The sequence below is a fragment of the Sardina pilchardus genome, chromosome 9 (assembly GCF_963854185.1).
Source record: "Sardina pilchardus chromosome 9, fSarPil1.1, whole genome shotgun sequence".
Taxonomy (NCBI): Eukaryota; Metazoa; Chordata; class Actinopteri; order Clupeiformes; family Clupeidae; genus Sardina; species Sardina pilchardus.
In genome coordinates, this window is record NC_085002.1 from 20,145,519 (window position 1) to 20,161,990 (window position 16,472).

The window sequence follows — 16,472 nt, forward strand, 5'->3', positions numbered from 1 at the left end:
GCATTAGGTCTGATGTGTAACACATTACACACAGAAAAACACAAAAAAAGGACCCAAAATAATAATTTCCGGATCTCGATTTGCTGCCACAAACACAGGTTTAGCCTTCAGAGGAACTGGCATCCTGACACCTTTTAGGACTCCCATATTACAGCTGTGAAGATGAGCTGATTCATGTTTTAGAGTTCTATTCAGTGTGTCATATAATGTGTACAATTAAATGAGCAAGTGCAATGAAAATAAATGTGGAAAAATGTTCTTGCAAAAATGTCCACATGTATCTATGACATGGGTATCCAGGACTCGGCTCCCACCTTTGTCTAAATGAGACTGTGTGGGGGGAGGGGTCACAAAAGAGATGGCTGAGATGAACTGCTAATGAATCCACATTAGTTTGGACAAAATGAAGAAACCAGCATGTGAACTTATCAACCGTTGAGTTTGTTGGTAGATTTCTGGACTAACACAGTAACCTGTCAGACTAACATTTTATTTAGCCAACATAGGCCTATACAGATGATTTAGTGGTCTACCACTGAGGGCAATAGGTCTTTTGTTATTGGCTGATTGAAAGATGTCAGAATGGTAGCCTATAAATTCTGCCAGTTCTGAGTGGGTTGCACAACACTTGTTATCAAAAGGTCGTTGGCATGATAACACACATTTGAAATCTTTGAGGCGTCTTTTTCTAAGAAGAATAATACATATTAATTCAACCAATATTACTGTAGATAAATATGCAGAGACGTCTGTGGATTTACTGTTCGTACCCCCAGTGACAGTTGGGTATTCTTAATGAATTCTTCATAACAAAAATGTTTCATCAACAGAAAGGAGACAAACCATATGCTTGGATGGACGATGAAACTGAAGAACTCATTTGGAGACGCGCGCTTTGGAACAAAGACAGGATTGGGAGGTCGTCTTTTTGAGGCGGGACTTGCACAGCCCCCTTCTATAGCTTCTTCGAGCGCGACAGAACCTCTGTATGGCAAATTCTCAGATATCAGAGGAGAGAAAAAGGGAGACGGTTGACATAAGCTGTTTTGTCCGCAACATTACGCACAAGGCTGAAGGGGATTGCCGAGTTAAAGGAGAAAAGAAAGTTAAAGAGTGAAGAACATTTGACTTTTGAGGAATTTATTTAAACAATTGCGGTTCTACTTCTGGTAAGATATTCTCTTTAGGATACCTTCTCCTTACTTCAGAATGAATGGCAATTCTATAGAAAAGCGCACCAATCTAATGCTTGAATTACCATTATGTACCTATGGTTTCCATAGGAAATTCTGAAATGCATATGTGAGGAATACATTGAACCCAACATTGGGCTATAGTTCTAATTTCGTTCCTTTATTATTGATGAGGAGGATAAGGTCGCCATGCTGAGTCTCAACACAATGTCTCTAATGATGCTAGACGCTCAGAACAAATATTACTTCCATGTGTGCAACTGCTGCAAGAAAACCTTGTCAGTCATCTCTCCGTTTACCGGTAGTTTGTTTGAGAACCACAGAATATTTGAGGTTCAGTAAAGAACAGTAGGTAGATGTTATTCTTAAAGCGTTAATGTAATGCGAGTGTCTTACTCTGTACCTACAGTAGTGTACAACGGACAGGCTTCCTTTACCACTTCGACATATTACGCGTCTTACGCGCAGCAACAACAGTAAAATACTAGTATGATCTGGCAATGATTGCATCTGGAGAATCAGTGGTCAATTTATAGCACACGTCGTGGTATATGTTTGGAGGATATGTCAGTTTATGTCTACAATGAAGTACCCTTTCATATTAGCTACAAATGAAATTTGACACTTCAACACGTGGAGTGAGTTGAACAGAAAAGCCCTTCTCATTGACGTCAGCGTACACACTTTTCGAAAGTGTTCTGAATCTAGTAATTTGGTAGAAAACATACTTACTACTTAGTTATGAAATGACCTTTTATATTATTATTATCATCATCATCACCATCATCATCATCAATAATGACAGCGTTCTTGGTTGTCTGCCATTATCTGAGTAAATATTGGCGGACATGTAATTACTAGTCGCCTTCACTCTGTGAGCATGGAGCATCAGAGAATCAGAAGGATTCTCTTTGTCAATACAGTGAGTGAGGCAACAAGTGGTCCATGGTCCAGCAGAAGTCTAGTGAGTATAGTGCCCCCTTGCCTTATCTATTTTGACAATGCAAAATGGTTCAGAAAGCAATTTGTCCATATTTCATGGCGAGGTCAGATTATTTGGTCAGTGCAAATGTTGATCTGCATGAAGACCTAATGGATTTAACTGAGCTAGGGGAGTACGATTCCGTGCGTAGCTCAGAGTTGGAGTTAAGATTCAGATAATTTTCTGTACACAACATTCATTGACAGTATTGTTGATGCTCAGCACTCAACACACACATCTAAACTGATATGGTCCATATGATATGCACACAAAAAAGCCTAAAGTTGATTACTGTTAAAGATTGCATTCGGTACACATCTGCATTGAACCTAACGTCCTGTTCCACGGATCAGTACGAATACGGTTCGGGGATGCGTGCAGCTTTACACCCCTAATCTGAAAACGTTTCTTCTTTCCCCCAAAGATGGAAAGCTCTAGTCTATGGTGACACTGAAATACTTCAACAGAACTATTTTGAGATGTCTAAGAAAATATGTTGACATGCTCAGTTTACAGATGACATGCTAACAGTAACAGGACAGTTCAACCATGTGTGAACTATTCCAGTAATGTAAAGGAAGACTGTTGTAGGAAAAGCTGATCTACCAAGAAGCAGAGGGTGCCCTCTTGAGAAATGTTGTTGTGTGTGAATTTATTTAGGTCAGTATTTCCCATCAAAGACTTTGCTCTTAGCAATCATTCACAGAAATCAGTGACGTGTGGGTTAAGACCTGGGATGGGTGAAAAACAAAGTAGTGGATTGGTCAGTTTGGCCCTTTAGGAGGATGTCATCACTGACCGCTGATAGTGTTCTCCTCAGCCTTGCGTGGTGAGAAAGGTCCAGGTGAAACCTCTTTTCCAGCTGCAGTAGAGTATTACTAGCCTGGATTCCTGGGTCCTATGGTAATCCAATTTATTTTCCTCTCTTCGTTTTCATTGATATTCAGTCTGATTGGTGCCATGTATATTGCATAACTTGTGGTGTTTCCTCTGTCTGTCAGTGTTTTACTATTTAACACACCTTTTCTCTTAGATTCTTTAATAGAGGAGCATCCTAATGTGCTTAGTATAATACCAAGCAGTGCTGATATGAAAATAATGTTAATCAGACATGTCAGATACTTTGTTTAATTTAACTTAATTAATTGAATTACACAGTATTGAAGATGACGTCCTCATCCAAACCCATATGAGTTTGGATGAGGACATCACCTTCAATACTGTGTAATTAAATTAATTTTGGAGATAAGTCTATCACAATATATATATATGATTTGAAACATTGATGTTTTTAAAAGCTAGAGCTACTTTTGCTCAGTATAACAGATTACCAGTATATGAGATGGGCGTCAATAAATCTGTTCAGCACAATAGCTCAGTGATTAGCCGCCTCTATTATTCTGTGAATGCAAGAAGTTATCACCATGCTCCCGTCAGAACATGGCCAGCTGCCAAGGGACTATTTCATTGTGCTGCAGGCTCTCGGGGTGGGGGTGGGGGTGCGGGTTGGTGTGGGCGAGTGGGGCCACACTGCTCTCTGGGGTCGTGCATGTCCTGTAAGCCTGTCAGACACTCAGGTGGGTGGTGGTGCTGCTGACGGGTCCGTCCATGTCCTTGGAGACGAAGTGTGTGCTGGAGAGGGGGCAGCCTGATTACGAGGTGTCCAGCCAGGCATGAAAACACACGGTTGCCAAGGCTATCGCCAAGCACCGTGGCTGTGGGAGCTGGAAGGTGTGAGAACCTCTCATGGTGTTTTGTTTTTTTGGGTGGGGGTCAGTCTGACCTCTTGTCAGAGGCTGTTGAGGATGTAGGGGAGAGCAACCTGATCACCCCCCCACACACACCCCTCCTAAAATTCCCCTTTACCTCAGGTGACCACTCCCTACTCTCACCTTGCCATCCATGAGAAAGGGCAAGTTGCCTCCACTCTGCAGTGAAGCACCCTGGCATTTGCTCATTGTTAAACGATGCCAATTGATTTGTGTAGTAAAATCACTCCAGGATGTCCTTTGTGCTTTTGTGAGGGTGTGAGGGTCGTGTGAATGTGAAAAGGTGTCTACACTGGTGTAACCTTTCGCTGTTCCCTCTCATGTGTTGGACTCAGCGGGGGGGAGATGTTGCTAAACCACACTTGATATTTCTGGACACATTTCTTGGCAAGCTCAGGATGTGTCTCTGGCAATGCTGCCTTCTGGAGGAAAGTCCTAGTAGTATGTTACACGAATGCAGTTAATGTTGATCCATCCAATGTTAGCTGCCTCTAGATGGGATGGGATCCACTGATTTGGAAGAGAATGACAACTACTAATCTAATTCTCAATCTCTATCTGAGGGAATGTGATTTTCCCCTGACCTCATGTACTTGTGGTTTGTCCTATCGAATTATAATTGAACTGCATGTGTAAATGGAGTTGAACAGCTGTTGTGCGGTCAAAAACAGTCAAATGAAAAACCACATCATTGACGGTGGTTGTCCCATCCCATAACACCCCACAATTCAAAGACCGTAGTGAGATATCTTAGGTATTTTAAGTGATTATTCTCAGTCAACGTCAGAGTTAAAGCTTGCATTACTCTGGAGTCTGGCACTCGCAGCAAGTAAGATTAAAGATAATGACATGAAGTGGTTTGTTGTGAACTGGACATCTTTGATCTCATGGTATTTGGCCAGGCGCTTATGAAATATTGCTTCACTTTATTATGACCACTGCGCTAACGAAGCAGCGGTCATTATGTTTAGTCAGAGTTTTTTCTTTCAGATTTAGTTTTTTTCTTCATTAAGTTTCTGTCAATGATTCCTGGGACACTCAAAGACTGGCCTGTGCAAAACTTGGTGGGCATGTAGCCCCATGAGGATGACGTTCGTCTTGATCCACACACACACACACACACACACACTTACACACACACACACACACACACACACACACACACACACACACACACAAGCGAACACAAGCACACAGAAGCACACATAACTGTACGCAAAATCGAGCGCAGTAGGAGATGAGTAGGAGTAGGAGACAAATTGACAAGCATTATTTATTTGTGCCGAGAGAATGTGACATTTTGTACTGCAGGACAGTGCAGGACATATGTTGTACCACAGGACAGTGCAGGACTTATTTGGTGCCCTTACCCTTGAGTTGCTCCGGGGACAGTGGCCCTGGCTACAGTTCTCTGTGCTGTTTTGTAGTGAGAGCGAGGGGTGAAGTTCTGGCATGGTCAAGGCTTCCCGCCTGCTGCTGTGTCACCACCCCCTGCCTACCTCAACAGCATGACGTAGCGACGGTCCCCCTCTGACACTGAGTGAACTCAATGATGAGCTGTTTCATTCATTTGGAACACGACGTTGGCACATCATTCCGCTGTTTAGCCAACGGCTGTGTTCTGGAATGGGGGGAGAGCTTGGGCAATGTTTGTGGAACTCCTGTGTACCAGCAGCACGCTCACAATATTTGCCCAATACTGCTGAGTAATCATGACTGTCTTGGGGGAAAAAGGGGGAGGTTTGGCCAGTCATTCACCAATCCTAAGATCAGTTTGGCCAATTCCAGTTTGAATGTGTCCCCACTGATGACACACTGCACAATCTGACCTCTGACCTGTAGCAGAAGCCACCTGCTGGTACAAACACCGGCCTCTTTGGTAAACAGTTGGACAGTGTTTAGCTACTGGATGTAAACCAAGAGGTCATGAGCCTGGAGCGAGCTGTGATAATGGCATATTTTGGTAGCCGAATTCTTTATCTATATTTGCCTATGATGATAATAATACACATGGTTATGATGAGTGATACTTCCATTTGAAAATGATTAATGAATGTTAACTTCAGACTGTACTATGAGAAGAAACCCAATGAAATTAGATCAACCTAAGATGTAAGACTAACAATGAAACATAAAGGAACACTGACCATAATGATGGTAATTAGGATGAACATTGTCTCTAGACTAACTTGATTAGCTCTCTAGGCTAATTCTCTAGACTAACTTGATTAGGTCTATGAGGGTAATTCAATCCAAGCAGGACGTTTCAGCACCTCCTCATAGCTCTGTGTGAGAAATCGCGTTCAACAACTGGCTATACAAATTTCACAGGTGAATCTACACAGGTGAATGTCAACTTAAATTGCCCTGCTGTTTTTTGATCTGTATTATACTGAAAAGTGACTAAAGTGTCAAAATCTGGGATAAGTTTGAACATTAAATTAACTGAAGCTGAAAAGACAAGAAGTGATATGTGATTGCTTACTTTTAATGGAAGGCTTAAATATTTGTTAATTTGTTTTGCATTAGGCTACGTCTTCCGATGTGAAGCCATTCCAACAGTCTTGAGTTAGAGGTCTGAAGAAGAACCTATGGCCATCTGCCTCTGGAAAATAAAATGAAAACAAGTCTTGAAACTTTCTAGACAGCTTTCCTTTTTCTCTGAGTCATGAAGCAGGATCAAGTCTTACCCTTTTGGACCTCGTCAAATTCTCCCTGAGTGGCAGAGAGAAGATGCCTCGATCCTTGTCACGCCTGGGGCCACCAGGAGGCAGTGGAAGCAGAAGAATTGTAATGAGAACTGCTCGCTGTCATTCATTATTGATGTTCTGGCACGCTAGTATTCAGTTCACTCTGTAGCCACATTCATCTCGACCGCTCCTTGTGAACAGGTCTGGTGCCCATTGTTCTCAGAGGCATGGCCATCTAGATGGAGGTCTCTGTGTACAGCGGGATCTTGAGTTACAGGATCAAATGGCATTTCTTCAAACATCATCATCATGCAGGGGCCATAAATATACATACCATGTAGTCAGTCAGGCAGGCAGATTTATATTTTTAAAGGCCAGTTATTTCATGGATCCAGGATACTATGCATCCTGATAAAGATTCCTTGGCCGTTGGAATTAAAATAGCCCCACATCATCACATACTCTTCACCATACCTAAAGACTGGCATTCTGTTTTTTTTCAGTTAGCCTATTAGCTAGTTTGATTTGCATTGAGCTCAATGAGCATCAAACAGGCTAATGGGCTAACCTCGCCCCCTTCCCCAGTGATCCTGACTTGATCTTTTCTCGTACCAGTGGAGTTGACTTCCCGACAGAGCCGGCCCTAGTTGCTGTGTTAAGTAAGGGCTATATTTATATTCATAAACAAAAATAAATTCCAGCTAATCCACATTATGCATGGCTGCCACTGCGGCTCAATGCCATTAGATATGGGCATTGGCAGTGGCAGACATCTTTAAAACGGGTTCCAGTCCACAACACAGTGCAGATCAAACTAGAGGTTTTGAGTCAGGTACAGTATAGTGTCTGCCAGATATGATGTTTTCCATTGTTATATGGTGGCAGTATATGATGTAGGCAATACACAGCGGTCCAAGGGTAGTTGAGTTGTGGCTTTAATCTGAATGAGGCAAATGGGAAAGATTTTAAGGCCAAACGTAACATTTCTGTTAATCTAACATTGATCTGAGAAGTTAGTCTTGCATTGACCATTTTCACCCCATTTTTAGATTTTTGTCCCTTTTACTTAAGATAGAGTTTTCCTTGCTCTGTTTCTGAGATTCTTTAATGTAATATGTCGTCCACATGTTTGCCTTAGACAATTACATGGTACCTACCTACTGTAACCAACTGTTTGCTAGTGTTGCACCAGTGTTAACTGGTGTGTGATCAGTCACGTCGATTCAGTCTGTGGGTGGGAGTGCTCTGTCAGGATATCTGGAATCTGGACTTTGAGAAGGGTTGCAACGTTTGTCATTTGCAATAGCTCAACTACTAGGGTACATCTCTGAGTGCTTTGGACTTGAGCCTGGATGTTGATGTCATCACTGGAGTTGGTGAAGCAGTCTCGTTTGATGTAGGTAGTGACGCACCATATAAAGGCAGGTGCTCCTCTAGACCCAGGGAGGGGGGGGGGGTAGAAAGCCCATAGAGGTTGCTGACTCTCGTCACACTATAGTTCCCTATAACTCCCTGAAACGTCATTCACATCTTTTTCTCAGTGAGAATGATGCTTTGCAGTGAAAGTCAGCTTGGCAGGTAAAGACGGAAAGCTACTCAACATGTTCAGGACTTTACCGCAACCACTCAGCCCCAATAGTGGGGCGAGGAGGGAGGGGCCCGGCGCTGCCTGACCCCTGAGGATCTGGGTCGGTGTTTCGTTGTGTGCTCAACACACACAGTCGGTGTCAGGGCACACTAGTCCGGCACACCATGATCTTTGTCTTATCAGAGATTGCCAAATGGCAAAGAGCCAGGGTTCACCAGACACCAGACTTGCATTACGTTTCAAATCATTGTTGCAACCTAGCTAATCGCATTGATCAGGGATTCCTAACCTTGCTTCCTACTTCGCCCATTCATTAACTAAACTATTCCCTTCCACCAGACCCCATTGACATTGGATTAGCCTGTTCCCGGATCAGCATTTTGGGAGAACTTTGGTATCCAGCATGGAACCCGCCCAATCAGAGATGAGCATCCTGCCCAATGGGAAGAGTCATGACCTGGCTGAAGAGATGTGCGTACCAGTGAAGACCTTGCATGAGGAGGAGCCGTAAGAACTAGCCTCTTTACTCTGTTGTCACTTCATCCATCCTTATTCCACTGCTTAGTTGAATTCCCCCGACTGGCCTTTGGCCATAGCAACCATCAATTTAGAACTAGTAATGGCAGTTTGTCCTGTAAGTTGAGAAATTAGTTGAAATATGTCATCCATTATCACTTACATATTCAATACTATCCTTGTTACTCTTTAGCAGTTATGATTCTTCTCCAATACATCTGGCCTCTCTCTTTTTATCTATCCTCCCTTCCTTCCTCAGTCCTCGTTTCCACTGATCTAGATACAGAATGATGGGGCGGCAATGATGGGATAGTCTATCCAGTGTTCTTTATACAGTAGATCAGTGGGAACGAGCTTGGAGGACCGAGCATTGAGGATCGAGGAGAGAGGATTGAGAAGGGGCCCTGGAGTAAGGCCTATAGGATCCAAGACTTTCTTATTTGAATTTGACGGAGTAGATACTGTATGTTGCTGGAAGGGAAATATACTGTAGGTAGACATCAGTGGTGTAACTCGATGTGGGTCTGCCAAAATGGAAGCCAAAACACATGTTAGGAATGACAATAGTGCAAAGATGCTTGGAGTGTTGAACTCTGGCATGCTGTGGTTGTGAGTATGAGTGGAAGCAGTTGTGGCATTTGTAGTGTGTGTGTGTGTGTGTGTGTGTGTGTGTGTAGTTTGGACATTGGGATGTGTGACTGTGCCAACTTGCATGGAAAACAGACATGCCTGCCTTCTGGCTGAGAATAACGCAGGCGTGTTTCCATAAATACAGATGCACCTTGCTCTGGCCCATGATTGACCCATAAATATTTATCAGTTATCAGCCTAAACAACCTGTATGTGGATGTGCTGTAAATTAGCTGCAAAGCTTCAGATCTCTTGACAGCTTGATTGGAAAAGCCTGGAAGTCTGACCAGACCTGTTGTACATTACAAATGGAGTGGCACTGACTGTAATGTTGATGTGGGCCTTACTAACTGCACGTCCGCTTCATCTTTATGTTCTTGTTGCCATGGTGGATTGTGTCCTTCCCCTCCCTGCCGCCCTCAGAAATGGCACTCACAGCAGCAGGTATGTGAACTGATCTCATGGATGTTGCACAACACATGTGAAGCATCTTGGACTCTACTTTTCATGGCAGGTAATAGAGACAAACGGGTGCTTTGTTAACTGGCTGTTTTTTCTTTTCTCTTTTTGTTTTTGTTTTGATTCTGCAGATTTGATGACCCGGAGGGAGCAACAGCAGAGAGTGAGGAGTTCTTGCCCACCGGTGGTGGCAAGAAGCCTGTGCGCTTCACTGACGTAAGTGTCATACAATATGTGTAGGATAGAGGAAGCTTATGTGGAGTCTCTCTCTCTCTCTCTCTCTCTCTCTCTCTCTCTCTCTCTTTGTGTTTGTGTGTGTGTGTGTGTGTGTGTGTGTGTGTGTTTGTGTGTAGCCTATGTGCACACACTAGAACGCAACAATTACGTTAGCAAATTGTCCACATGAGGTCATGCTTCAGTGTTTTTTTTTTTTTTTTACGGCATTGTGGTTTCCTATGTTCCCTTGCTCTGCTGAAATGACCTGGCCAGTTGCTCACTTCAAGCATGTCTCACGCTAGATATCCTGCATGGCGCTAATGTTTCTTTCCTCATGTTTGACAGTTTGAAGGGAAGACCTCATTCGGCATGTCTGTATTCAATCTGGGCAACGCCATCATGGGAAGTGGCATCCTCGGACTTTCATTTGCCATGGCAAACACTGGTATCCTGCTGTTTCTGTAAGACTTTTTTTCTAAATATCAATGTCTGTCCACTATTTATCTATATCTTATTACTTGTGTGTCTTGTCTCTGCTATGGTGAGGTAGTCAAAATGTGTTGTTATGGAAGGGTCTACTGTGCTAAACCAGTATGCTAACGATAGTCACAAATACTTCATTTAGCAGACTCTTTTATTTGATCCAAAGCAAAGTACAAAAATGAGTAGGCTAATAACATTCAAACTACAGTAAAATGCAGAGGAGAGTCAGGAGACCTTAGCACTACAAGAAAATGTAGCAGGAAACGTGTCTTACAGAACAAGAAAGTGGAGCATAATGCTTACATGATGCTACAGTAGGTCTCAGGTTGCTAAATGAGATCATCATCATGCAGAGGGCTTCATAGGGTGCTGAGCAAGAAGTCTCAGGTCATGGAAGCCAGAGAAGAGAAGGTCAGAGAAAAAATGGCTCCATGACTTAGCAAGCTGATTTTTTGTTTTGATGTGCTGCCTGGCTGCGCCCTTGCATTCATTTGCCCATTTAGGAACTGAACTCCCCTCCAAAGTCAACAATGCTGGTACATTTCATTGCTATTTGCTACCTGCAGTGGGTAGCACTAAAAGGCCGTTAGTTGTTCTGAGGTAGTTTGTGTGTGCGTCTGTCTGTCTGTCCTTTTATAGCCTCTTTAGTCTGGGCTATATTCAAGTGTGTTAGTGGTATGCCACGAATCTTCTTCAATGATTGCTTTAATTTTTCAGGCTGCATCTTGAACTGCCATGAAAAAGATAGTGACCTCATTTTGACTGAAAGGGATTTTGTCAGTGTGCTCATCCACACTGACTTATGGAGGCTGTGCTTGCATTTCATTCCCTGCAATTGTGTTAAATTACACATATCCGACTAAATAAGTCAGTGTGTGTCATCATGTTGTTTGTTATCTTAATTGGTTATCTGACATTTTACTGTGGATTCTAAAGAAGGCACAAAAGCTAGGCAAACATTCAAGAAAGTTGCAAATGGCTGCATTTCATAAGTCATTATTTTTTGCAAGTTCTCTAATAAATGTCAACAGAAAATCCGCAGAGAATCAGTCCGTACAACAAACTGTAGAATTAAATAATGTGCCTGCTAATGTTGACAGTATAATCCAGCAATAAGGACATTGCATGTCACACGTATGCACTGCTCAGTACAGGGAGACGTTTTAATCACAAGTAGATTCATGTTCATCATCCATGGTCACAGTGAGTTCCACTAGAGAGAACTGCCTGTCAGAAATAGGAACCCGGAAACTGGGAGCTGAGTCTGCCTCCTATTCTGGCACACGTTCTCCTGAGGCCTGGGGGGTGAACTCGTAAACCGCACCCCCACCCCCCATAGCACCTCGCACCCAGGGGGTCAGGATTTGACTGATTAGCTTCGCCGATTAGCAAAGCACTTCCTCGTCGCCATTTTCCAGAAATACATCATGTCCGGTGCCGTTTTACCTGCGTTTTACTCATGCTGATTGGTGGCTGTTCCACTCTCAGCTCATGCACGAGCTTAGTGTGGGCACGAGCTCTCCTTCTGTACCTTACGTCAATCGGTAACCTGGCACTTAATTGGCTAAGTAAAACGGCACCGGAAACAAGCCCCTTGAAACGCCATGTTGAAGCCTGAAAAAATCGTTCAATTTTGGCACTTTTCACTAGCCTAGCATTCCCATTGAAATGAATGGGGGCGGGACTTGTTCACTTTCTCCAGTTCTTATAATACCTCCATGCCTCGCACCGATGCATCCACCCCAGGAAAGGCAAGCACTCCAGACGACCACACACACAAATGGATATGACCACTTACACAGCCAATCATAGTACATGCCTCTGTCTGTGTCCCCCCAAACACAGATAGACTGTTGTGTTTAGTCTGGCCTTGTACCTCACACTGAGCTGAACTGAGGTTTGTGATAAAGGAGACACTTCAGAGGCTGTGGATGATGGCTGCAAGACCCAAAAACTCCAGGCTTCCTAACCAAAGAGGATCTAAAGAAATGCACTCAGTCTGTGATGCCTTTATCTCCACATAAATTACATAAATGTTTTTAACTCATGCCCTCTATCCACGTTCCCCTACAAAAGCAGAGCAATTTTAAATGAGCACTATATCTCCTGAAGGGCTCTTTCCCTCTAAGCTGCAAGTACTTCTCTTCTCTTCCATGAAAGTACAGATAGCTGCTAAGAAAGTATTTCATCCTTTCATGTTAACTGGCACTATGATGCTAAGGGTTTGCTCAGTGCTGTCTGCGGTTGGAATTATGCAGAAACGTTTAAAAAAAAAAAAAAATCTTTAAGTTATTCAATACTACTACACCTTATGCAATATTATGCAATATTGCATCAAGCTTGAGATGACTCGGAAAACCTTTAAAGCGGCACTGAAGAAGATTTGCTCTCGGGGTCTCCCTAGTAGTTGAGAAGCGCAAAACTAAATTCACTAAAATTGAATCTTTTGTGACAAAGTATGAACATAAGTGACAATAAAGTTGAATATAACCTAATCTAATCTAATCTAATCTAATCTAATCTAATCTAATCTAATCTAATCCAATCCAATCCAAAAATCAGACAATGGCAGAAGTGCCGTTCGTCATGTCATGAGGTTATATAGGCCATCAAAATGCTTTTGAAGATCAAAAAAACTCTCACGGGTGCCTTTAAATATCCTTGGCCAGTATTTCCAGATGTCTGTCTGAACCAAAATTAGCTCAAATCTATCACCCCATGCCGTGTCACCAGCCTGTACCTTACTCACGTCCGATGGGCTGCCTAAGTGGACAACTTTATTTTAGGAGAAGGAGGGTGGGGGTGGGGGGTTATGGACGGGTTAGCTTGCAATGAGGTTTCATCATGTCCAACAAGGTCAGCCAGAAAGTGGAGTTGGCTTACATACTTCAGAAAGGTCTTCCTTACCGTGTTTTTTTCCATTCTCCTTTGAGCACAAGACTTGGATCAACATAAAGTAACCTTCTTTGTAACCATGGTAAATACTATTTGCCAGACAAGGCAAATACTGCAGTGCCTTTTCTGGTAGACCCCCATTTGCATTTATTTATAGAATCCATCTTGGATAATCCGATCACAAGTGATCAGTTCTCAACGCACGTGTAAACAATCAGCAAGGGTGGATTGTAATTTGATCGCTCAAACCACTTGCGGACGTGGTCTTAGGCACATCTGACCATACATATATCTTTTGCAGTGTACGTTCTGTTCTGATGTGTGCCAGATAGCAATAGCAGTATCTAAACACAAGTGATCAGCAACATCTCTGGTTGACTGTTGGTGATCGGATGACCCAAAACACATTCCAAAAACAGATATAAACAGGGCCTTATTTGTAATGCCCACTGCAGTAGAGCCAGAAAATAGGCGGAATGGTCCTCAAAAGATACAGTAGAGATGGGTCTTCTTGCAAGCATCAGCTGAACAAATATCATGCTACTGTATCATGCAACTACTGTATCATCATGATCCTTTATAACACATGGTCAAAGAGTGTAGTTTCCATAAAACAGCACATGTTAAGGGCACTGGAACACAGAGGGCACCCATCTCAGATGTGTCACGGTTTGGCATCCTCTCAGATGAGTCACCGAGCTATAAATCTTGTTTACGCAGATGGGCTCCATCAGGGTATCAGTTCAGTGGGACTCTTGATGGCCTCAGGTTTAATGGAATTGACCTGCATAGAATTTTGAGCTCCTTGCTCCTTGGATGGACAATGGACGTATAATACAGCAATACACCACAGGGAAAATTAGGCACAGTTTCACTAGTCCTGTCCCTGGGTTGCACCCTACTGGTTGGAGCCCCAAGTCCAAGCCATCGTACGCCTACAGTGGAATCTCCAGAGACCACCCCATACACACACATTCATACACACCTCCACTGGGATTGGCTGCAAGGCCAATGCACCACCCCTTCAGCGTGGGGTCAGGGGAAGCAGGGTGGCCAGCCATGACCCCTGTGACCTGCGAACTTATGGAATGTTGGGTGCACCAAGTCAATAGACGTAGAATCCGTTCTACAGTCAGTGGCTACGTCAGGTGGAAGTGCCTCCAGGGCAGGCCCAGGCTGGATCTGAGCGTTGGCAAGACCTATGGGGATATCTGGACCCCGTTTTGGGTGGTCGTTTTGAAGGAGAGGTCAGTTCAGCCATCTAGCAATTTGTTTTCTCAAAGAAACCATCCCACAATGGTACTGCAGGACATAGAGAAACACGTTTTTTTTTTTTTAAATAGCAAGATTCTGGTTTTGTGTTTCATGATTTTATCAGTCAGAATTTCCATTAGGCAATCACGAATAAATCCTTACATGATTACTGCTACTTAAAGATTTTTTCTTGTTGAAGGTTTATAACATTGGAACAAAAGTTTTTTTGTTTTTTTTTATCCCTGGCTCATGTCCAGCTCTATAGGGATTAAGGTTGTAAAACAGTGGGTTTATCCTTGTGTTGGGTTCAAAGAGTTGAGGCTCAGGGGGAAAGGGTCACCATGCACCCTTTTACACCCATGTCCACTGCTTGGGTCAGTAGGTAATGAGTACAGGTTGTAGTACGTTTTGTGTGTGTGTGTGTGTGTGTGTGTGTGTGTGTGTGTGTGTGTGTGTGTGTGTGTGTGTGACAGTGTGTGTGTGTTCCCAAGTATTTCGAAAGTAGTGAAGAAGTCTGCAATATTGCTAAAAAAAAGAGTAAATAGGACCTTTTGTACCTTTAGGCAATGGAAATGTTTAGAAGGATCTGGAAGGTCAGCTAGCTTGCAGTCCTTTTGAAGACAGGTGGGCGATCGCAGAGCACCATCCACAAACACTCTCCGTTTATGGATATAATCCTGTGAACTCCATGACCACCAGAACCTGCTGGCCTCATAAACTGAAGATGATATTTGACACACCGCTATCACAGATGGTGCTGATTTGGGGGATCACACTACTGTAGGGATACCTGGTATTAGCTGTGTTATTTATGAAGTAAAGTAATGTCATTTTCTCTGTGTATGTGTGTGTGTGTGTGTGTGTGTGTGTGTGTGTGTGTGTGTGTGTGTGTGTGTGTGTGTGTGTGTGTGTGTGTGTGTGTGTGTGTGTGTGCTTGTCTGTGCTTGTCTGTGCCCTTATTTCCAGGTTCCTTCTGACTGCAGTGGCTTTACTCTCATTGTACTCGGTCCATTTGATGTTGAAGTCTGCTGGAGTTGTGGGTATGTGATTGTACTCACTAAACTAACAGCAAGCAGTTTCCATTTTTCACTTTTCAAGTGCTTCCATCCTGTATTACTCAATTGTTTTGTTTTTCTTTTTGTTTGTAGGGATCCGGGCCTATGAGCAACTGGGCCAGAGGGCTTTTGGTACACCTGGCAAGATGGCCGCTGGCATTGCCATCACCCTGCAGAACGTTGGAGGTGAGGACTGAAACCCTCTCCTTGGAATGTTCCCTCTCTTCCACGTATTCCATTTCTCACTCCCATTCCCTCTCTGTCTCTCCACCTGGTTTCCACTCCCCCCCCCCCCTTGCCCACTGGCACCCCACGCCGATGTTTATCACCCGACTGAATGGGTGTAATGTTAGTGGTTAAAAGTAGTCTGGGAACTAGTGTGGTTCACCTGCGCGTCACTCTGTCCTGACTTCACTAATACCACCCTTTAACGGACCATAATGGCTTCAGTGTGTTGGACCCAGGTAAAGCAACGGGACAGAGGGTTGTTGTTCTCTGCTTTCTCTTCTCTTCTTTATTGTTTTTCCCCTCTCCCTGGCCTGGCCTTTTCCCCTCCGTGTGCCATGACATCACCTTGTCCTGTCTTCCATCTCATTATGCCGTCCACTTTCACATTGCATAATCCCTGAGTGACCGCACGTGTTTACGGTATTATTCTGTACAACAGCTCTGTGGCCAGCTGTAGTTGTACAGCATTACACTGTATAGCTGTGCAATGTATGGTTATGGGTATGGTTAAGGT

The 16,472-nt window shown here is 43.4% G+C and overlaps 1 protein-coding gene across 4 annotated transcripts in view; it reads left to right on the top strand.

The window, feature by feature from the left end:
• The first annotated feature begins 1,002 nt into the window (after positions 1–1,002).
• Positions 1,003–16,472, top strand: part of slc38a3b (solute carrier family 38 member 3b) — a 29,021-nt gene continuing 13,551 nt past the window's right edge. The window contains exons 1-7 of one of the 4 annotated variants that reach the window (XM_062546235.1): positions 1,003–1,169; positions 8,562–8,729; positions 9,792–9,812; positions 9,959–10,043; positions 10,389–10,504; positions 15,642–15,715; positions 15,824–15,916. In XM_062546235.1, coding sequence (XP_062402219.1) covers positions 8,626–8,729; positions 9,792–9,812; positions 9,959–10,043; positions 10,389–10,504; positions 15,642–15,715; positions 15,824–15,916 — 493 coding nt within the window. In that variant the 5' untranslated portion in view covers positions 1,003–1,169; positions 8,562–8,625. Of the gene's footprint in view, positions 1,170–2,938; positions 3,079–8,561; positions 8,730–9,791; positions 9,813–9,958; positions 10,044–10,388; positions 10,505–15,641; positions 15,716–15,823; positions 15,917–16,472 lie in introns of those variants that run through there. The other 3 variants (XM_062546236.1, XM_062546238.1, XM_062546239.1) reach the window with 3 other exon arrangements.